A 23,190-nucleotide genomic window follows, 5' to 3' on the forward strand; every position below is an offset into this window, starting at 1 on the left:
TCAAATAAGACACTATGTAATGACTCACAGTGAGTGGGAAGCAATTAAGAGACCACCAACAAATGTGGAGCGGTACTTTATTAACACAATAGAAAAAAACTTGATGGAAAGAAAGCAGATATCCAATATTTACAACATGTTACAACTAGACGATCCAGGAGACACCACCTATATTAAAGAAAAATGGGAGTTGGAAGCTAATGTGATCATAGAAAATGAAGAATGGGAGGACAGCCATTCAAGCAATCCAAGTCCAATGTGGAAGGAGTTTGACTGGAAGGTCAAGGTCAGGTACTTTAGGACTCCTCAAGTTCTCTCCGGATTTGCTGGTGGGTCCTCACCACTATGTTGGAGAGGATGTGGATTGATCGGAGATCATACACATATTTTCTGGGACTGTCCAAGGGTGCAGACATTTTGGGTGAATATCAAAAATGAGATTAAAACCATTCTAGATCTTGACTTACCTCTGAATCCATCGTACTATATCTTGGGATGTATACCGAAAGGCACATACTATGGAGATACGTTATACATCTTGAGAGTGATACTGTTAATAGCAAGGAAAATGATAACTATGGCATGGCTACAAAATCAACCACCGACAATCAAACAATGGACCAAGAGACTGAGACAGATGTATACAATGGAAGAAATGACTGCACAATTGCAACTGAAAAAAGATATGTTTATGCAGAGATGGTCACTTGTAACCTTGTACCTGGAGATACACTAGCATGAGTCTGACGCCCTCTCTCTCTTTTTTTCTTTTTCTTTTTTTGTTGTTCTTTTTTTTTCCTTTTGCTAAATTTATTTTTCTATTTATTTTTTCGTTTCTTATCCTACAAAAAATCCTAAAAAAAATATATATATATTGTAAAAATCCCTCCCCACTGGGTTGTTTAAGAGGCGTACTCGGATTATACAGCTTATTTTGATTACGCTGAATACTTTGAAAGAGCCTGGGAAGAGCCTGAGTAACAAATGTCATTGAATATGTGATCAAGTATATTATACTGTATGATTATTGCAATGTGATGTTCATTATGACACAAAATAAAAGAAAGTTCAAAAAAAAAAAAATCCTATGCAATATATATCAATCAATAAATACATATATTCGGTTTAATCTGACCCTTTGTAACAGCTGCCTCCTAATTAGTCCCACCTAATTAGATAAGCAGAGACAGATTAACCGCACTGTCCACTACTCTATGTCTGTTGTGAGGGTAGGCAGTTCACAAAGTCAGGGGGTCATGGTCGTCATTAAGCGAGTCGGGGAGCCTTGGCCACTTATCAGCCTCGCCACGGGTCGGTTGTATGTCCGCCCTTGGACGAGCACTTCTGCCGCTTTGACCTTTCCGTCGGCACCAGTGATCACTTTGCTTACGCGGCCGGCCGGCCACGCAGCTCGGGGTAGTGACTGGTCTATGGTCATGACGACTGGACGGGATGAAGGGGGGCTTAGGAGGAAGCGGGCCTGAGACTGCTTTGATCTGTGCTTGGCTGTGCCTCCTCCTCCTCCGTCTGTTTCTCTTGTTTGCTCTGTACCCCGTCTGAGGAGGGGCCGGTTCTGGCCGCCCCGTCAAGGAGTCGCTTGGGGTGCTGGGTTCGAGGTCAGCTACGTCTGGAGCGCAGCTGAGGGGGGTGGAGTTCCGAACTCCCTCTGGTGCCCACGGTTCTCTCACAGGCCTCTCGCTTAATGTCAATAGCCTCTCAACGGGCTGTACAAGGGAGTGGCCGGTGTCGCTCGCCTTTGTGTGTAGGCAGCGTGTAGACGTGGGTTGACTGTCAAGTCCGTAGAGGGGGCCCTGGAGCGTCCATCCCAGTCGGGTCTGAACCGCGACTGGGCATCCTTTGGGTCCGATGTGGGCCGCCTCAATTGGGAGAATGAGGTCCGCGTGGTCGGAGCCGATGAGCAGGGTCGGTGTGGCGCCGTCGATAAGCGGTATAGGTCCCGCTATGCTGGTCAATGTGGAGTACTCCTGTTGGTCGGTTGCCTCGTCGGGCTATTCTTCTCATGTTATCCTCGCACAAGGATCGGCGGTGACCGGCTTGTGGGGGGTCAGACGCAATCCACTGCTCCATTTCGGCGATGGTCAGTTCCGGGAACACGTCGCACTGGTCCAGCCAGTGTCCTCCGCGGCAGTACGTACAGTCGATCTTCCATACCTCCTTTGCCGGGGGGTTGTCACCTGTCTGTGGTGACACAGAATCTATATGGTGCGAGTAGCACCGTGACTCCCAGTGTCTGCTGTAGCAGTCGGGACACCAGGGAGCGGTCTGGTGGATCTTTGGTACTGGTGCCACCGCCTCGGCATGGTACATTACCGCGACGGGCCCACTCTGTTGTCCTGGCTGACGCTTGTTGATGTCATGCAGGACCTCCAAGTGGGTGCCACCGCACCTGCTGCACTTCTTCTTCAAGCGGCACTCAGCTGCCAGGTGGCTGCGCGTGCAGCGGAAGCAGCGGCGGTGGTCCTTGATCCACTGACTCACATCATCCGTGGTCAGCTTCCCGAAAGTGTCGCATTGGTACAGCCGATGTTCTCCCTCACAGTACTGGCACTCAATCTTCCACTGGTCCTCTTTTGTCGAGGGGGTGTTGTGGTTCTTGTGCTGCGGTACTGATTCGGCTTGGTGCATAACGGTCACCGACCGGCGGTTATCATTTGATCCCCGAGGTCCTGGTCTTGGGCTTGATCCACTCCATACGAACGTGTCCAGTCGTAGGCTACTGACCTCTCTGGCGAGGAACTCAGATGGGTCTAGGAGGGATGCCTCTGGGCCGTTGGGGTCACGGTGGTCTCTCTGCCGCCTGAAGCGCTCTTGTCGGGCGGGAGGGAGCTTCTCTAGTATCCTCTCTACATTAGAGTTAGCGTACAGTTCATGCATACCCTTTTCCTTTTGCGCCCCCAGCATCCCTACCAGGGATTGTACCTTGATAGACAGGTCATCTAATGCTCTGTTGTCTCTGGCTGGGGGGAGACGGTCAATGTCTCTTATCTCCTGTATCACGTAGTCCCATATGCGTCCATAACGTTGGTCGAGGGCTACTAGAGCCGTGGTGTATGGGGTAGTAGAGTTGGAATATGCCAGCGCTATATTGTGCGCTCTGGGCACCTTCAGGTGCTTGAGTAGGATAGCATACTTGTACGTTTCATCCGGTACATCGGACATCATTGTCTCTAAGCACATTCGTAGCTCTGTGTACTGTGCTCTGTTCTCGTGTGTGAAGTCCGGGAACGTCGGTGTGCCAAGGTACGATGCCATGGATGGCTGGCACATCGGTGAGCGTTGGGGGAGAGGCCTCCTGGGCGAGTCTCCCTGTGCGTGTCGTCTTGGGCTGGTACTTGGTGGGTACCGAAGGTCGGGTACCCAGGTGCTGTTCCTCGGGGCTGGCGGTGCGTCAAACTCACCCGTGAGTTGAGTCGGGGGTTTGTAGCGCAGGGCCTCGGGGCTGACTTCTGGGCTGTACTGGACCTCCTGGTCCAGAGTACGTTGCTGCTGGTCGGGGCTGTACTGGGCCTCCTGGTCCAGAGTACGTTGCTGCTGGTCGGGGCTGTACTGGACCTCCTGGTCCAGAGTACGTTGCTGCTGGTCGGCTTGACATTCCTCCTGTTCCTCCTCCTCTTCCTCTGCTAGGTCCTGGAGTCTTCTGTTCAGTCTCTCGGCGTGGTCCGGTTCTTCCCGGTTGCTGGGTCTCGTATGGACCGGCCGGGGAGGGGGTTCGGAGACGTGGACAGGATCCTCCTGTTGGCGGGGTCCCGGGTTGCTTGGTCGGGTAGGGGAATGTGCCCTAGACCCTTGTCGTGATGATCTCTGGGAGCTCCGTGCGGAGTGAGGGGGTGTCGCCATGGTGATCAATTTGTCCATCAGCTGCGCCTGCAGCCGGTCGCGCTCTGTCTCGCGCTGGGCATGGGCGGCGTCGCGCGCTGCTTCGCGCTGGGCATTGGCGGCCGGCCGGCCCCTGATAGTGTCTCTCTCTCTCCCTCTCTCTGTGCCTTCAGCCGACCGGCCCCTGATAGTGTCTCTCTCTCTCTCTGTGCCTCCAGCCGACCGGCCCCTGATAGTCTCTCTCTCTCTCTCTGTGCCTCCAGCCGACCGGCCCCTGATAGTGTCTCTCTCTCTCTCTGTGCCTCCAGCCGACCGGCCCCTGATAGTGTCTCTCTCTCTCTCTGTGCCTCCAGCCGACCGGCCCCTGATAGTGTCTCTCTCTCTCTCTCTCTCTGTGCCTCCAGCCGACCGGCCCCTGATAGTGTCTCTCTCTCTCTCTCTGTGCCTTCAGCCGACCGGCCCCTGATAGTGTCTCTCTCTCTCTCTGTGCCTCCAGCCGACCGGCCCCTGATAGTGTCTCTCTCTCTCTCTGTGCCTCCAGCCGACCGGCCCCTGATAGTGTCTCTCTCTCTCTCTCTGTGCCTCCAGCCGACCGGCCCCTGATAGTGTCTCTCTCTCTCTCTGTGCCTCCAGCCGACCGGCCCCTGATAGTGTCTCTCTCTCTCTCTCTGTGCCTTCAGCCGACCGGCCCCTGATAGTGTCTCTCTCTCTCTCTCTGTGCCTCCAGCCGACCGGCCCCTGATAGTCTCTCTCTCTCTCTCTGTGCCTCCAGCCGACCGGCCCCTGATAGTGTCTCTCTCTCTCTCTGTGCCTCCAGCCGACCGGCCCCTGATAGTGTCTCTCTCTCTCTCTCTCTCTGTGCCTTCAGCCGACCGGCCCCTGATAGTGTCTCTCTCTCTCTCTGTGCCTCCAGCCGACCGGCCCCTGATAGTGTCTCTCTCTCTCTCTGTGCCTCCAGCCGACCGGCCCCTGATAGTGTCTCTCTCTCTCTCTCTGTGCCTCCAGCCGACCGGCCCCTGATAGTGTCTCTCTCTCTCTCTGTGCCTCCAGCCGACCGGCCCCTGATAGTGTCTCTCTCTCTCTCTGTGCCTTCAGCCGACCGGCCCCTGATAGTGTCTCTCTCTCTCTCTCTGTGCCTTCAGCCGACCGGCCCCTGATAGTGTCTCTCTCTCTCTCTGTGCCTCCAGCCGACCGGCCCCTGATAGTGTCTCTCTCTCTCTCTCTCTGTGCCTCCAGCCGACCGGCCCCTGATAGTGTCTCTCTCTCTCTCTCTCTCTGTGCCTCCAGCCGACCGGCCCCTGATAGTCTCTCTCTCTCTCTCTCTGTGCCTCCAGCCGACCGGCCCCTGATAGTGTCTCTCTCTCTCTCTGTGCCTCCAGCCGACCGGCCCCTGATAGTGTCTCTCTCTCTCTCTCTGTGCCTCCAGCCGACCGGCCCCTGATAGTGTCTCTCTCTCTCTGTGCCTCCAGCCGACCGGCCCCTGATAGTCTCTCTCTCTCTCTCTCTCTGTGCCTTCAGCCGACCGGCCCCTGATAGTGTCTCTCTCTCTCTCTCTGTGCCTTCAGCCGACCGGCCCCTGATAGTGTCTCTCTCTCTCTCTGTGCCTCCAGCCGACCGGCCCCTGATAGTGTCTCTCTCTCTCTCTGTGCCTTCAGCCGACCGGCCCCTGATAGTGTCTCTCTCTCTCTCTGTGCCTTCAGCCGATCGGCCCCTGATAGTGTCTCTCTCTCTCTCTGTGCCTTCAGCCGACCGGCCCCTGATAGTCTCTCTCTCTCTCTCTGTGCCTTCAGCCGACCGGCCCCTGATAGTGTCTCTCTCTCTCTCTGTGCCTCCAGCCGACCGGCCCCTGATAGTGTCTCTCTCTCTCTCTCTGTGCCTCCAGCCGACCGGCCCCTGATAGTGTCTCTCTCTCTCTCTGTGCCTCCAGCCGACCGGCCCCTGATAGTGTCTCTCTCTCTCTCTGTGCCTCCAGCCGACCGGCCCCTGATAGTGTCTCTCTCTCTCTCTCTGTGCCTTCAGCCGACCGGCCCCTGATAGTGTCTCTCTCTCTCTCTGTGCCTCCAGCCGACCGGCCCCTGATAGTGTCTCTCTCTCTCTCTCTCTCTCTCTGTGCCTCCAGCCGACCGGCCCCTGATAGTGTCTCTCTCTCTCTCTCTGTGCCTTCAGCCGACCGGCCCCTGATAGTGTCTCTCTCTCTCTCTCTCTCTCTCTGTGCCTCCAGCCGACCGGCCCCTGATAGTCTCTCTCTCTCTCTCTCTGTGCCTCCAGCCGACCGGCCCCTGATAGTGTCTCTCTCTCTCTCTCTGTGCCTCCAGCCGACCGGCCCCTGATAGTGTCTCTCTCTCTCTCTCTGTGCCTCCAGCCGACCGGCCCCTGATAGTGTCTCTCTCTCTCTCTCTCTCTGTGCCTCCAGCCGACCGGCCCCTGATAGTGTCTCTCTCTCTCTCTGTGCCTCCAGCCGACCGGCCCCTGATAGTGTCTCTCTCTCTCTCTGTGCCTTCAGCCGACCGGCCCCTGATAGTGTCTCTCTCTCTCTCTCTGTGCCTTCAGCCGACCGGCCCCTGATAGTGTCTCTCTCTCTCTCTCTGTGCCTCCAGCCGACCGGCCCCTGATAGTGTCTCTCTCTCTCTCTGTGCCTTCAGCCGACCGGCCCCTGATAGTCTCTCTCTCTCTCTCTCTGTGCCTCCAGCCGACCGGCCCCTGATAGTGTCTCTCTCTCTCTCTGTGCCTTCAGCCGACCGGCCCCTGATAGTCTCTCTCTCTCTCTCTCTGTGCCTCCAGCCGACCGGCCCCTGATAGTGTCTCTCTCTCTCTCTCTCTCTGTGCCTCCAGCCGACCGGCCCCTGATAGTGTCTCTCTCTCTCTCTGTGCCTCCAGCCGACCGGCCCCTGATAGTGTCTCTCTCTCTCTCTGTGCCTTCAGCCGACCGGCCCCTGATAGTGTCTCTCTCTCTCTCTGTGCCTCCAGCCGACCGGCCCCTGATAGTGTCTCTCTCTCTCTCTCTGTGCCTCCAGCCGACCGGCCCCTGATAGTCTCTCTCTCTCTCTCTGTGCCTTCAGCCGACCGGCCCCTGATAGTGTCTCTCTCTCTCTCTGTGCCTCCAGCTGACCGGCCCCTGATAGTGTCTCTCTCTCTCTCTCTGTGCCTCCAGCCGACCGGCCCCTGATAGTGTCTCTCTCTCTCTCTCTCTCTGTGCCTCCAGCCGACCGGCCCCTGATAGTGTCTCTCTCTCTCTCTCTGTGCCTCCAGCCGACCGGCCCCTGATAGTGTCTCTCTCTCTCTCTCTGTGCCTCCAGCCGACCGGCCCCTGATAGTGTCTCTCTCTCTCTCTGTGCCTCCAGCCGACCGGCCCCTGATAGTGTCTCTCTCTCTCTCTCTGTGCCTCCAGCCGACCGGCCCCTGATAGTGTCTCTCTCTCTCTCTCTGTGCCTCCAGCCGACCGGCCCCTGATAGTGTCTCTCTCTCTCTCTCTCTCTGTGCCTTCAGCCGACCGGCCCCTGATAGTGTCTCTCTCTCTCTCTGTGCCTCCAGCCGACCGGCCCCTGATAGTGTCTCTCTCTCTCTCTGTGCCTCCAGCCGACCGGCCCCTGATAGTGTCTCTCTCTCTCTCTCTGTGCCTCCAGCCGACCGGCCCCTGATAGTGTCTCTCTCTCTCTCTCTGTACCTTCAGCCGACCGGCCCCTGATAGTGTCTCTCTCTCTCTCTCTCTGTGCCTCCAGCCGACCGGCCCCTGATAGTGTCTCTCTCTCTCTCTCTGTGCCTCCAGCCGACCGGCCCCTGATAGTCTCTCTCTCTCTCTCTGTGCCTCCAGCCGACCGGCCCCTGATAGTGTCTCTCTCTCTCTCTCTCTCTCTCTGTGCCTTCAGCCGACCGGCCCCTGATAGTGTCTCTCTCTCTCTCTGTGCCTCCAGCCGACCGGCCCCTGATAGTGTCTCTCTCTCTCTCTCTGTGCCTCCAGCCGACCGGCCCCTGATAGTCTCTCTCTCTCTCTCTGTGCCTCCAGCCGACCGGCCCCTGATAGTGTCTCTCTCTCTCTCTGTGCCTCCAGCCGACCGGCCCCTGATAGTGTCTCTCTCTCTCTCTGTGCCTCCAGCCGACCGGCCCCTGATAGTGTCTCTCTCTCTCTCTGTGCCTTCAGCCGACCGGCCCCTGATAGTGTCTCTCTCTCTCTCTCTCTCTCTCTCTGTGCCTCCAGCCGACCGGCCCCTGATAGTCTCTCTCTCTCTCTCTGTGCCTCCAGCCGACCGGCCCCTGATAGTGTCTCTCTCTCTCTCTGTGCCTCCAGCCGACCGGCCCCTGATAGTGTCTCTCTCTCTCTCTGTGCCTCCAGCCGACCGGCCCCTGATAGTCTCTCTCTCTCTCTCTGTGCCTCCAGCCGACCGGCCCCTGATAGTGTCTCTCTCTCTCTCTGTGCCTTCAGCCGACCGGCCCCTGATAGTGTCTCTCTCTCTCTCTCTGTGCCTCCAGCCGACCGGCCCCTGATAGTGTCTCTCTCTCTCTCTGTGCCTTCAGCCGACCGGCCCCTGATAGTGTCTCTCTCTCTCTCTGTGCCTTCAGCCGACCGGCCCCTGATAGTGTCTCTCTCTCTCTCTCTGTGCCTCCAGCCGACCGGCCCCTGATAGTGTCTCTCTCTCTCTCTGTGCCTCCAGCCGACCGGCCCCTGATAGTGTCTCTCTCTCTCTCTCTGTGCCTCCAGCCGACCGGCCCCTGATAGTGTCTCTCTCTCTCTCTCTCTCTCTCTCTGTGCCTCCAGCCGACCGGCCCCTGATAGTCTCTCTCTCTCTCTCTGTGCCTCCAGCCGACCGGCCCCTGATAGTGTCTCTCTCTCTCTCTGTGCCTCCAGCCGACCGGCCCCTGATAGTCTCTCTCTCTCTCTCTCTGTGCCTTCAGCCGACCGGCCCCTGATAGTGTCTCTCTCTCTCTCTGTGCCTCCAGCCGACCGGCCCCTGATAGTGTCTCTCTCTCTCTCTCTCTCTCTGTGCCTTCAGCCGACCGGCCCCTGATAGTGTCTCTCTCTCTCTCTGTGCCTTCAGCCGACCGGCCCCTGATAGTGTCTCTCTCTCTCTGTGCCTCCAGCCGACCGGCCCCTGATAGTGTCTCTCTCTCTCTCTCTGTGCCTTCAGCCGACCGGCCCCTGATAGTGTCTCTCTCTCTCTCTGTGCCTCCAGCCGACCGGCCCCTGATAGTGTCTCTCTCTCTCTCTGTGCCTCCAGCCGACCGGCCCCTGATAGTGTCTCTCTCTCTCTCTGTGCCTCCAGCCGACCGGCCCCTGATAGTGTCTCTCTCTCTCTCTGTGCCTCCAGCCGACCGGCCCCTGATAGTGTCTCTCTCTCTCTCTCTGTGCCTCCAGCCGACCGGCCCCTGATAGTGTCTCTCTCTCTCTCTCTGTGCCTCCAGCCGACCGGCCCCTGATAGTGTCTCTCTCTCTCTCTGTGCCTCCAGCCGACCGGCCCCTGATAGTGTCTCTCTCTCTCTCTGTGCCTTCAGCCGACCGGCCCCTGATAGTGTCTCTCTCTCTCTCTCTCTCTGTGCCTCCAGCCGACCGGCCCCTGATAGTGTCTCTCTCTCTCTCTGTGCCTTCAGCCGACCGGCCCCTGATAGTGTCTCTCTCTCTCTCTGTGCCTCCAGCCGACCGGCCCCTGATAGTGTCTCTCTCTCTCTCTCTCTCTCTCTGTGCCTCCAGCCGACCAGCCCCTGATAGTGTCTCTCTCTCTCTCTGTGCCTCCAGCCGACCGGCCCCTGATAGTGTCTCTCTCTCTCTCTCTCTCTGTGCCTTCAGCCGACCGGCCCCTGATAGTGTCTCTCTCTCTCTCTCTCTCTGTGCCTCCAGCCGACCGGCCCCTGATAGTGCAGTTTGCCTCCAGCGACGCCCAGCTGCTGGCTGACGCAGCCTGTGTGGTGGCACCCTTCTCCGACGGAGTGGACCTCAACTGTGGCTGTCCCCAGAGGTGTGACTAGTGGACAGTAGATCATCTCGGCCCCCAGGGTCCAAATCCTTTGTCACGGTATCTGCGGGGTAACCCTTTCACTGTCACACTACAGAAGGTTAACCCTTTTTACTATCACACAGTGTGGTAGTGAAAGGGTTAACCTTCTGTAGTGTGGCAGTGAAAGGGTTAATATTCTGTAGTGTGGCAGTGAACGGGTTAACCTGCTGTTGTGTGGCAGTGAAAGGGTTAACCTTTTGTGTATTGTCGCGGTGAAAGGGTTTGGTAGTGTGATGGTAAAGGGTTAACCTGATGTAGTGTGGCAGTGAAAGGGTTAAAACTAGAGGTGGGCATAGATACATTTTTTTAATCTAGATTAATCTATCTGCAATCCTGGATTTAATGGCCCAAAACAAAAACAAAAAAACTGCCGAAGGCATTCAAAATATGTGTGTTCTACCCAAATAATGACCAGAAGTAAGTCCTTACTTTTTCTTTCCTCCTTATGTTTCTCAGGCCAGGTGGCCCATTACACCATGAGCCCATCTCCCGTTTCCAAAATGCATTACAGACTGTTTGAAAAAGCTGTTTTGCTATGATAATTGGTAATGAAATATCAAAATAATGTTCAATAAGATGTACTTGTGTTTAATAAGTTGTTTTATTCAGAAGTTAACACAGATAAATAATATTACCAGTACAGTACAGTATCTAGCACTCTCAGGAGCAAAACAGAAAGAATCATTTCAAACTTGAACTATGTGACATGGCTTGAATCAACTGCTCCAGTGGAGTTGCTCAGTGGCCAATGGTGTCAGACTGTGGTTGTACTGGGCAGCTCCCAGGTGTGAATGGAACTGTGTGAATGTGAAGCAGGGCGTTCCTGAAAAAGAGCATCTGTGCTCAGCGAACCTACCCTGGGTAAAAAAAAATCCTTTTTTTTTTAGATTAATGCGTTAATTATATTATCGCGCGATACTAGTATAGCGTTAACGCAGCACGTTAACGCCGTTAACGGCCCAGCTCTAGTTAAAACGTACTTAGTATTGAATAGGGATGCCCCGATCGTTATCGGCCGATAATCAGTATAAATATGTGATCGGTGATAATGCTTTATTTTCGCCGATCGTCAAAACCGATCGAAGAACATGATCCAATTCTTAGCGGAGATCTCACTCGCTGAGTTCTGTCTCAGACGCTCCGTCTCCTCCTCCTCCTTCCCTGTGTAAACAAGCTTGGTGATGGCGCCGCTTGATGATGGCGCCGCTCCGACCGGCTGCCTCTCTGTTCGCTCCGTCGAGACTGTGTTTACTTTTGTTAATATTTATAGTTTTTAGAGTTTTGTGCGTACCAACTGTTGGTGCATTTAATGTATATGACCGTCAGTCACTCATAGACATTGGATTACGGGAAACTTACCAACTGGATTACTCGCTGGATCAGCTTTCCGAACCGCATCAATGGCCTGAAGAAATTCTCCGGAGATTAGGACCAGACCCTTTGTTCCCAGAGCCCAGGAAAAGACGACGAGGAAAGAGGGCTGGGATCCGTAACAGGCTGAGATCCAGACGCCACCGTACACCACTGCCCAGTATATTGCTAGCCAATGTACAATCAATAGACAATAAACTGGATGACATCCGAGCAAGGATTCAATATCAAAGAGACGTTAGGGACTGCAATGTCCTTTGCTTCACCGAAACATGGCTCACACCGGAGGTTCCAGATCACGCAATTCAACCAGCGGATCACTTCTTTATCCATCGCAAGGATCGGTCATCAGAGTCCGGTAAACAACGTGGAGGAGGTATTGCCTTCATGTTTAACAAAAATTGGAGTGATCCAACGAACGTGAAGGAATTATCCAACCACTGCTCCCCAGAACTGGAATATATAACCATCAAGTGTCGTCCTTTCTTCCTCCCGAGGGAGTTAACGGCGATCGTCCTGATCGGAGTGTATATTCCACCGCAAGCCAGCAACAAGGTTGCGCTCTCCAGACTACACGACGAGGTAAATAGAATACAAGTGGCTAACGTTAACGCCGCCATTTTAGTACTGGGAGATTTCAATAGCGCCAATCTGAGAAAGGTATTGCCTGACTTCTATCAGCATGTGACTTGCAACACCAGAGGCGGTAACATCCTAGATCACTGTTACACGCAATTTAAAGGTGGCTACAAGGCTCATTCTGATAGTGGCTTTGGTAAATCAGATCACGCGTCAATTTTTCTTTCACCAAAGTACAAACAGAGAATTAAAAGTACTCCCGTAGTCTCGCGAGAGGTGCAGAAATGGGATCTGACGTCAGAAGAGACGATCCGGTCAGTGTTTCACCACACAGACTGGATTGTGTTCCGCGACACAGATAACATTAATGCCTACACGGAGACAGTGCTGGACTATGTTTGTACTAGGGTGAAAGAAACAATCCCCACTACCAAAATGAAAGTTTACCCAAATCAAAAACCCTGGGTAGACAAATCCGTCCGTGAAGCTCTGAGAGAGCGCACCAAAGCATACAATGACGGCCTAGTGGCAGGCAACATGAATGACCACAAGGTGGCGCGACACAACGTAAGGAGGACAGTGTCAGAGGCCAAACGGCGCTACAGGGATAAAATTGAACTCCAGTTTGAACAAGCTGACTCTAGAGCTATGTGGCAGGGGCTCAAAACGATGACAGACTACAAAGGCGCCTCCCTCAAACTGAACAGTGACATCTCCTTAGCAAACGACCTCAATACCTTCTATGCGAGGTTTGATGCTGGTAATAACAACACCAGCTCACAAGCCTCGGCAATGGGGGGGGGGGGGTCGGCTGCTGATGGAGGCGCAGTGTTCAGGGTAACAGAGCATGAGGTGAGGCGGACCTTTAAAAAAGTGAAAATCAGGAAGGCAGCAGGTCCGGACGGCATCCCCGGCCGCGTCCTAAAAGTCTGTGCCGACCAACTGGCCCCAGTATTCACTGACATATTTAACCTGTCCTTAGAACAGGCTGTCATCCCCACCTGCCTGAAGAAATCCACTATTATCCCTGTACCCAAAAAATCCAAGCCTGCTTGCCTCAACGACTACCGCCCTGTAGCTCTCACCTCCATAGCCATGAAGTGCTTTGAGAAGCTAGTAAAGGGCTACATCTGCTCCTCCCTCCCCATCAACATGGACCCCCTGCAATTTGCATACCGCCCCAACAGGTCCACGGAGGACGCCATATCCCATGTGCTGCACACAGCAGCATCACACCTGGACAAGAGGCAGGGGAACTATGTGAGAATGCTATTCATCGACTACAGCTCGGCATTCAATACCATAGTCCCCTCCATACTCATAGCCAAGCTCAGGGACCTGGGCTTGGGCTATGACCTCTGCCAGTGGGTCTTGGACTTCCTGACTGGCAGACCCCAGGTGGTGAGAGCAGGCAACTGCACCTCCTCATCCATCACCCTCAACATAGGGGCCCCCCAGGGCTGTGTTCTGAGTCCCCTCCTCTACTCCCTGTACACACACGACTGTGTGGCTCAGCGGAGTAGCAATACAATCGTCAAATTTGCTGACGACACAGTGGTGGTGGGCCTGATCTCTGCCAACGACGAGAGGGCCTACCTGGAAGAGGTCAAGGTCCTGGCGGGATGGTGCCAGGAAAACAGCCTCTCCCTGAACGTCAGCAAAACAAAGGAGATGATTGTGGACTTCAGGAGGTCGGGGGTCAAGGACTACAGCCCCCTCAGCATCGACGGGGCACCGGTTGAGAGAGTCAACAGCTTCAAGTACCTCGGAGCCTACATATCCGAGGACTTGACATGGTCCACACACATTAACAGTGTGGTGAAGAAGGCACGACAACGCCTCTACTTCCTCAGGCGCCTAAGGAAGTTCCAAGTCAGCCAGAAGATCCTTAAGAACTTCTACTCATGTACAATAGAGAGCATCTTGACCGGCAACATCACCTCCTGGTTTGGGAATAGCACTGCAAAAGACCGAAGCAGACTACAAAGAGTGACACGTTCAGCCGAACGCACAATTGGAGGGGGGCTCCCCACCCTCCAGAACATTTACTACAAGCGTTGCAAGGGCAAGGCTAAGAGAATCATTAAAGACTCCAGTCACCCGAACAACTGCCTCTTTGAACTGTTGCGGTCAGGCAAGCGATACCGGAGTCTCAAGGCGAGCACAGAAAGACTCAGAAGTAGCTTCTATCCCCAGGCCATCAGGCTGCTAAACGAACAATGAATGAACACTACACAACAACAACCACCAAACGCACATAGCACACACATCCACACGCACACACTCACTTTAAACAAACACACTGTAGCACCCACTCCACACACTTTATAGCACACACCCACTTTAAACAAACACACTGTAGCACCCACTCCCCACACTTTATATTTATGGATGAAGGATTGCACTACAACTCGTACACCTTACTGTAAATTGTACCTAAAATTGTACCTCATCCCATTTCTGCTTTGCACTAGATAGTACTGTACATTAGTACACTGCATAGTATTGTGTATTGTATATTATATGGTAACTCAGAACATTGTACATATGTCTATACCGAACACTGTGACCTCATTTTCTTCTTCTAAATTCATGCTATATTATGTTATTATGTTATTTGATACTATCTTGTCTAGCACAGTCTCTGGAGCGTAACAGTAAGAAGCATTTTGTATGAAAGTATTCTGTACTTCTGTATGACAACTATTAAAGAACTTGAACTTGGGACAATGATGGTATGTTATATTGAGGACATTGGGACATTGATACTTTATTACTATATTACTATTATTATTGACATTATTATTTTGCACATGCTATATCTTATGTTTGTATGCCAGTGGTGATGTTCCTAAATTTTTTTCGTTGTACCAACAATGACAAATAAAGATCTATCTATCTATTCTATCTAGTCTGCTCTAACCTAGTGCATGCGAGCTCCGTGAGCTAACGTTAGCTACCGTTACTGTTTAAACAGAATGACCCAGTCAACTATTCACTTTTAGTTTAATACATGAGGCATTGTTAATGGTATCTAGCCGGCTAGCTACTGATAGCTCCTGATATCAACAAATGCTCCAGCAATAGTCTAGTAGACGTGCATGATAGCTCATGTTAGCTCACGTTAGCTCTCTTAGCTCACGTTAGCTCTGAAAGGAAATACCCTCATGTAACCTAAGTTCTTTTATTGAATGTCGGCGAGGTGAACAGAGAGACGAGACAGAGTCAGATGGCAGTCTGCAGAGTTTTACTGAACCGTCACAGCACAAGTAGACCACAAACCGGACCACGCACCTCCGCACACAGAGCGAGCCAGTGCCAAGTGGTGGTCTCGTCAATACATCGTCACATCATTTATACATTTCTCGTCTCCACCCTTCCTCCTGGCTTAATGATTGATAGCTGTCATGTCATAGTTTGAGGACAAAGGATCTTAGATGGGAAGCGGAGTAGAAGGAGGGGCTGTTTTCAATATTCCTCCGCTCTCTTTATCAGAATGGCCCTCAACGGCATATAATTTGTGTGTGTGCATGTGTGTTGGTGTGTGTGTGTGTGAGTGTGTGTGTGTCGGTGTGTGTGTGTGCTAAAGTGAGAGACATGAGTTTGCATGTCTAGCTGACACTCTCCAAAAAAAGGGGGGGGTGTGTGTATGTCTTTTCTGTGTGTATGCATGAATGTCTGTGTGGTGTGTGCTTGTGTGTGTGTGTGTGTGTGTGTGTGCTGGTGTGTGTGTGGGTTTTTGCATGCTTCTGATACATGATCTTCCACCTGTGTCCAGTACTGTTTCACGGGGCCCTGTGTCTACATAGAGACAGAGACCAGTGTACAATGTTTCTGCCAGTACTGTTTCACGGGGCCCTGTGTCTACATAGAGACAGAGACCAGTGTACAATGTTTCTGCCAGTACTGTTTCACGGGGCCCTGTGTCTACATAGAGACAGAGACCAGTGTACAATGTTTCTGATACATGATCCACTGACATCAGATCAATTAATTAAAACTATCAGCTCACTGTTCAAAACGAAACGTCCCATTAAACTAAATAGTTCACTGAGGCGTTGCCTTAACGTTATCTAGCCGGCTAGTAGTAGCTACAGATATACCCTGCTGAGGGCATGCTGAATGTGATTTGATCAAAGCAGAGTATACACACAGACAGTGGAGATAGCGAGCATTTTGACTTGTTGCGTGGTGGCGATGTCTCGCAGATAATACAACTACAAGTATAATTATATAATATATATATTTTATAAAAAAATAATAATTATATAAAAAAGAAAAATGTATCAAAAACGATCGATATCGGTATCGGCCGATATGGCTCAAGACGATCGGTGATCGGTATCGGTGGCAAAAAACGTGATTGGGGCATCCCTAGTATTGAATTCTCAATTTAAGGCCTAACGGGTGTCTTAAATGTAATTTGCACAGGTATTACATTTTTGTGTGGGCAGCCCAGCTGTCAGGAGAATAAATAATATCAGTGATTCTCGCTGCATGTGTGTTTTTCTTTTGTTTTTACTCGGTGAGCACTCATTTGCATTGGTGGCAATGAGTGAGTAAAAAAAACTTTAAAAACCATAAATTATACTTTGGGGGGAGCCACCCATAAATTATACTTTGGGGGGAGCCACCCATAAATTATACTTTAGGGGGAGCCACCCATAAATTATACTTTGGGGGGAGCCACCCATAAATTATACTTTGGGGGGAGCCACCCATAAATTATACTTTGGGGGGAGCCACCCATAAATTATACTTTGGGGGGAGCCACCCATAAATTATACTTTGGGGGGAGCCACCCATAAATTATACTTTGGGGGGAGCCCCCCCGCCCACAGTCGTTCCCCCTAAGTATATTTCATTTCTGCGGGAATCACTGAATAATAAATATATTAAATGTTTTTGTATTCAAGTTGTTTGTTTTTTGCGCGGCTACCAGGAGCTTGGTGCGTCTGGCGAAAGCTTATATGGAACGTGCAAGAATGCAGTGCAGTCGCCAGTTCAGTGTCGCTGTGTTTATTTTTTCCTTTTCCTAGTATGGTCGTGAAATTGGTATTACATTTGGCTCTAAGTGGTATTAAAAAGGTCTTAAAAAGTCTTAAATGTAACTTGTTGTAATTGTAAAAAGTCTCAATGTGAACAATAGCGTCCTCCTACTGCTTGTAATCATTATGAAGTGAGTAGCTGCATGTCCTGTCACAGTGAGCTCTGGAGATCACCCTGCTACCGGCACTCTGCTACCATAATGCCATTTGCCACATTTAGTCTATGTCACGTCAAAACACAGACGACATTTTCAAATGTTACTTGTCCTTTCGGACAAGTTATGTGTTTATTGATTCTACTGTAGCTACCGATCAGTCCGGTAGAGAGAGAGAGAGAGAGAGAGAGAGAGAGAGAGAGAGAGAGGAGGAATGGGAGATAGACCGGGAAGACATTCGGCAGAGATCACCGGGTCCGGGAGTCGAACCCGGGTCGGCCGTGTTGCACCGTAGTGCTGTGTGCGGTGCGCCACTCGGGCGCCCCCACAGACGACATTTTCAGATGGCACCGGCAGGTGTCACGCTAACTTGTCTAGGTTAATGTATTCCATAAAGCTGTTCATATTTTGCAAGTGAAAGCAAGATCACGTGGATGATGCTGTTTGAGGTGACGATTTAGATGCAGAGAACAGCATCACTACCAGCACCTGCATGACCTGCTCATACGTACACATGTCCATGTATGAGTGACTGACCACAAGTGACCACCTATAACCACACAGCATATCTGTCATTTCAAAGGTCTGTTTTAGGGAGATTACCTCGTCTATTTTGGAAATTGGAAAAGGAAGGCCTAATTACAAAGGGAAATGCCAACATAAGATACGATACGGTATCCCGTTATTGATCCCCTTGCCTGTTATAGAATGAAATATCACACCTATATGCTGTTATAGAATGAAATATCATACCTATATGCTGTTATAGAATGAAATATCATACCTATATGCTGTTATAGAATGAAATATCATACCTATATGCTGTTATAGAATGAAATATCATACCTATATGCTGTTATAGAGTTTCGTTTTTTACCCTGACTGCCGCTTTCGCGTTTTCATATGAACGCAACTCCCAATAGCTTTCATTCTAATGTGGTGCACATTCATGACCCCTTTGGAAGTCGGAGGTTCTCCCTTCCCTTGGTATGTTTACCTGTAACTGTTTTAGCTGATTATTTTTGATTTTTTTTTACTCTTTTTGAATATTGCTTTTATTATGAACTGTTTACATTTGTACAATCGTCGTTTCTGTAAATGAGGGGAAACCTCAGAAGCTTACGATTTTAATTAAAGGTTGAAATTAAAATATTCATCCTAGCCCATTAGGAATTCAGTATGAGGGCCAGCCTACAATGTCATTTGACTGATGTGAAATATGTAAGTGTGTGATCTGAGGCCGGGTCCAGCTTAAAGGATAACTCCACTTTTTTTTTAAATTAGCTTATTTAACATCTTCCCTGGAGTTAGACAAGAAGATGCATACCTTTTTTGTCTCTGTGCGTGCATTTTAGCTTTGGGAATAGACGCTCCGTTAGCATAGCTTAGCTTCATCACTGGAAGTGGGGGAGGACAGTAGCCTTACAGTGCCTTACAGTGTATTGCAAGGTCTGACATTGACCAAACTTGATATGCATGACCTTGGTGGGCTCTAGGTCAACTCCTGAAAAGGGGGTCAATGTCAGACTTTGCAATCAAAAGTTAGGGGGCTAATAACCCTTGCCATAATTTCAGTGCGCCCCTAACTTTTGATTGCAAGGTCTGACATTGACCCCCTTTTCAGGAGTTGACCTAGAGCCCACCAAGGTCATGCATATCAAGTTTGGTCAATGTCAGACCTTGCAATACACTGTAAGGCACTGTAAGGCTACTGTCCTCCCCCACTTCCAGTGATGAAGCTAAGCTATGCTAACGGAGAGTCTATTCCCAAAGCTAAAATGCACGCACAGAGACAAAAAAGGTATGCATCTTCTTGTCTAACTCCAGGGAAGATGTTAAATAAGCTAATTTAAAAAAAAAAGTGGAGTTATCCTTTAACTAGGCTCACCTGGTCCTGTTTTATCTGGTGCTTGAATGAGTTCTGCTGTGTGTGTTCAGGTGGGCAGTGTCCGAGGGGTATGGCGCGTGTCTCATCAACAAGCCCGAGCTGGTCAAAGACATGGTCAGACAAGTCAGAAACCAAGTGGACAACCCTAACTACACGACCTCCATTAAAATAAGGTACGTGGGTGGAGGAGAAGGGCTGGGGGGTATTTTCCACATGTCCATTTGAATGTATCAGTGATGGTGTCAATCAACCATACCATGTTGTTTGCAATTCTTTTTTGAAAACCGATACCGATATTTTCCGATATCACATTTTTATGCCTATCGGCCGATAATATCGGACATCCCTACATAGAACCATGCTAGTTAGTAATTACCATAGAACCATGCTAGTTAGTGATTACCATAGAACCATGCTAGTTAGTGATTACTATAGAACCATGCTAGTTAGTGATTACCATAGAACCATGCTAGTTAGTGATTACCATAGAACCATGCTAGTTAGTGATTACCATAGAACCATGCTAGTTAGTGATTACCATAGAACCATGCTAGTTAGTGATTACCATAGAACCATGCTAGTTAGTGATTACCATAGAACCATGCTAGTTAGTGATTACCATAGAACCATGCTAGTTAGTGATTACTATAGAACCATGCTAGTTAGTGATTACCATAGAACCATGCTAGTTAGTGATTACCATAGAACCATGCTAGTTAGTGATTACTATAGAACCATGCTAGTTGGTGATTACCATAGAACCATGCTAGTTAGTGATTACCATAGAACCATGCTAGTTAGTGATTACCATAGAACCATGCTAGTTAGTGATTACCATAGAACCATGCTAGTTAGTAATTACTATAGAACCATGCTAGTTAGTGATTACTATAGAACCATGCTAGTTAGTGATTACCATAGAACCATGCTAGTTAGTGATTACCATAGAACCATGCTAGTTAGTGATTACCATAGAACCATGCTAGTTAGTGATTACTATAGAACCATGCTAGTTAGTGATTACCATAGAACCATGCTAGTTAGTGATTACCATAGAACCATGCTAGTTAGTGATTACCATAGAACCATGCTAGTTAGTGATTACTATAGAACCATGCTAGTTAGTGATTACTATAGAACCATGCTAGTTAGTGATTACCAGATAACCATGCACTGCATTCTTGTTTCACCGTGTTCTTAGACTCTCAGGTGGTAAGTTTGCTTTTGCAAGGCACTAATGAACTGTCTATTGTCTTCGTGGCTTGCTTTTCATGAAACACTCAGAATTCACAAGGACCTCGGGCGGACAGTGGACCTGTGCCAGAAGGCCGTGTCGGCCGGTGTATCGTGGATCACAGTCCACGGCCGCACGGCTGAAGAGCGCCACCAGCCGGTCCATTACGACGCCATAAAAACCATCAAAGACAGCGTATCGGTTCCCGTTATCGCCAACGGTGACGTCAAATACCTCCGTGATGTAGAGTCTATCCACCAGCTTACTGGTGTTGACGGTAAGTTAGTTTACAACTATTACTGTTATGGAAATTGAAAGGTCCCATATTGTATTCCTTTTCAACAAGTTAAATAGGTCTTTGAGGTCACCTAAAAAAAAACAAGGACACAGTGTCATAGATGTGATTCACTTTACACAAAGCGCATTTCCTGTGAGCTGCCACTAGGGACAGAGAGACTAACCATGAGTGAGTGAGTTATTGAGTTACTGAATGAGTGAGTTGTTGACATTTACATTTAGTCATTTAGCATCGGCAAGAGAGGTAGCTCTCTGGCAGTGTTCATCAAATAGTATCGAGTTTGAGTTTTTAGTTAAGTTTAGTTGAGTTGAGTTATATTAGTAAAGACATAATGAGCATGATAAGTAGTAGTATAAGTATAGTAGCATAGTAGTAGGGTACAATAGTATAATAGTAAAAAGACAGTAAGAAGTTTTAATATTTTCTTTTCAGATATTGTTCGAAGAGGTGTCTTTTTAGTCGACGGCGGAAAATTGTCCGGGTTTCGGCTGTCCTAACTGTGGTGGGAAGTTCGTTCCACCATTGTGGAGCAAGGACCGAGAATAGGCGGCTTCTCTTTGATGACCCTCCCGGAGCTTGGATAGGAGGAGTGGGTCTGAGGCGGCCAGAGGATGTAGAGCGGAGGGGTCTTGATGGTGTGTAGTTAGAAACCATTGACCAGAGGTAGGCGGGAGCCTGTTCCCTTCGCTGCGAGATATGCCAGGTCGAGGGCCTTGAAGCGGATTCGTGCAGCGATGTGGAGTAGGGCTGCACGATTTTGGGAAATAATTTAATTGCGATTTTTCGGACAGATATTGCGATTAAATTTGCGATTATAATAATTTTTTTTTTTTAAAAGCAGCCCCACAGAGGTTTATTGTAAAATGCGGCTTGCATCTGGCCTACGCGGTGGGTCTGTTCGGGACACCGAGCCTGAAAATGTTTATTTTTACCTGGGAATCGATACTGGTACCCAACGGTACCTTTTTTTCTGTACTTTACTCTCCCTCTCTGAAGTCTAAACTTCACAACACACAATCTAAAACCCCTTACCTCCGTCTCCCAAACCGTTCCTACAACAATAACAACAACTTGCAAAGGAGATCTTGTATCTCAATGGGACTTCCTGGTTAAAAGTAAAAAAAGAAAAAATTGCGATTTCTTTTTCTTTTGCGATTTGCTAATTACATCATTTCAAATTACGATTTCGATTTAAAATCGATTAATCGTTCAGCCCTAATGTGGAGCCAGTGCAGCTCTCTAAGAAGTGGGGCAACACTGCGTTCTGTATGAGTTGAAGTGGCTTGGTGGTGGTGCATGGCAGTAGTCGAGGCGAGACATGACTGTTGAGGTGATATGAGCAGAGTAGTTCAGCCAGTCATCGAGGACCACACCTACTAGGTTCGTGGCGGTCGGGGATGAAGCCACGGCTACATTCGACCACTGTGATGGAAAGGTCGGCCAGCGGGGGAGGATTCGACTGACGGGTGAAATAACTGTTTTGCTTCGGTTCAGTTTGAGGTGATTGGTTGTCATCCAGGCAGAAATGTGCCTTTCACCATGGTACTTGGTAGGTGCAGTCGTCGAGGTAGGATGACAGCCGTGCCCAGGCCCGGACTGGCCATCGGGAGCACCAGGAGTTTTCCCGGTGGCCTGGCCTGCACAGATTAATAAAAAAAAATTTATATAAAAAAAATGTATTTAATTTTTTTTATAATAATAATTTTTTTTCTTTTTTTTGCCAGGCCATTGTTTCTAGTTGTGGCGGCGGCGCGGCGTGATAGTTAGATAACCTAGGTGGGTGGGGAACAACCAGGATTTCACTGTCTGCAACAGAGTTGGAGAACTATCTGACTCTCTCCCTCACGCTGACGCACACACACACAATGGAGCCGTGCTGCCGCTTGTGATTGGTGGAGGCGGGACCAGGCGATACAACTGATTGACAGCGGAGGCGGCGAATGGAATGGCAGACGGCACTCGGATGCAGAATAACAGCCAGGCAGTGAGCCAGGTAGTGAGGGACCCGGAGAGATACAGTAGAGCGAAAGTCAATTAACGTTGATGTCAAGATGGACAGTGGAAGAAAGAGAAAGGGTGGAGGAGAGAGGGATAAAACAAAGAAAAAGAAAGGCCCTTACAGGAGAGAGTGGTTAACTGTATTATAATAGTAAATAGAAAAAATATGTTGTGCTCTTGCTTTTTTCTTTTTGAAGGTGGAGAGAGTAGCATTGCTAGTGCCACAACAGTTTTATTTGAGGTCCATTGTACATTGTACTAAGCAATTGTTGGCTCATTAGTTTGTGATTCACATGCACTAAAATTCACCAGAATGCAGGAAATTAAGTCTTTGTAACAAAAAAATTCCGGGTGGGGGACCCCCAGACCCCCCGCTTAAAAAGTGGCCTGATTGGGGCTATATTTCGCGCTATATCTCCCGGTATGAATTATTTCCCCAGTCCGGCCCTGGCCGTGCCAGCGCAGAGCCTACAACTCCCATTCCTGCGGGAGATGCGAGGAGGATCTGATGGTTGACTGTGTCGAAGGCTTCTGACCGTCCAGGAGAATCGGGACAGAAGAGAGAGAGGCCTTTCGCTCGTGTTAACCCTTTCACTGCCACACTACCAAACGGTTAACCCTTTCACTGCGACAATACACAGAAGGTTAACCCTTTCACTGCCACACGACAGCAGGTTAACCTACCCGTCGGTAGTGTGATAGTAAAGGGTTAACCTTCTGTCGGGTGGCAGTGAAAGGGTTAAGTTAAGAGCCTCTGTGTCTGCTATGACGGCCGTCTCAGTGGAGAGGTCTTCA

The 23,190-nt window shown here is 49.9% G+C and overlaps 1 protein-coding gene across 1 annotated transcript in view; it reads left to right on the plus strand.

Annotated features, from left to right (window-relative positions):
* The window catches only part of dus4l (dihydrouridine synthase 4-like), a 63,559-nt gene that overhangs the window by 39,177 nt on the left and 1,192 nt on the right, over nucleotides 1-23,190 (plus strand). Inside the window, exons 3-5 of the mRNA XM_084338480.1 lie at nucleotides 9,668-9,785; nucleotides 18,916-19,038; nucleotides 20,150-20,376. Coding sequence (XP_084194606.1) covers nucleotides 9,668-9,785; nucleotides 18,916-19,038; nucleotides 20,150-20,376 — 468 coding nt within the window. The remainder of the gene's footprint in view (nucleotides 1-9,667; nucleotides 9,786-18,915; nucleotides 19,039-20,149; nucleotides 20,377-23,190) is intronic.

Source organism: Notolepis coatsorum (assembly GCF_963971535.1).
Source record: "Notolepis coatsorum genome assembly, contig: SUPER_1_unloc_1, whole genome shotgun sequence".
Classification (NCBI taxonomy): Eukaryota; Metazoa; Chordata; class Actinopteri; order Aulopiformes; family Paralepididae; genus Notolepis; species Notolepis coatsorum.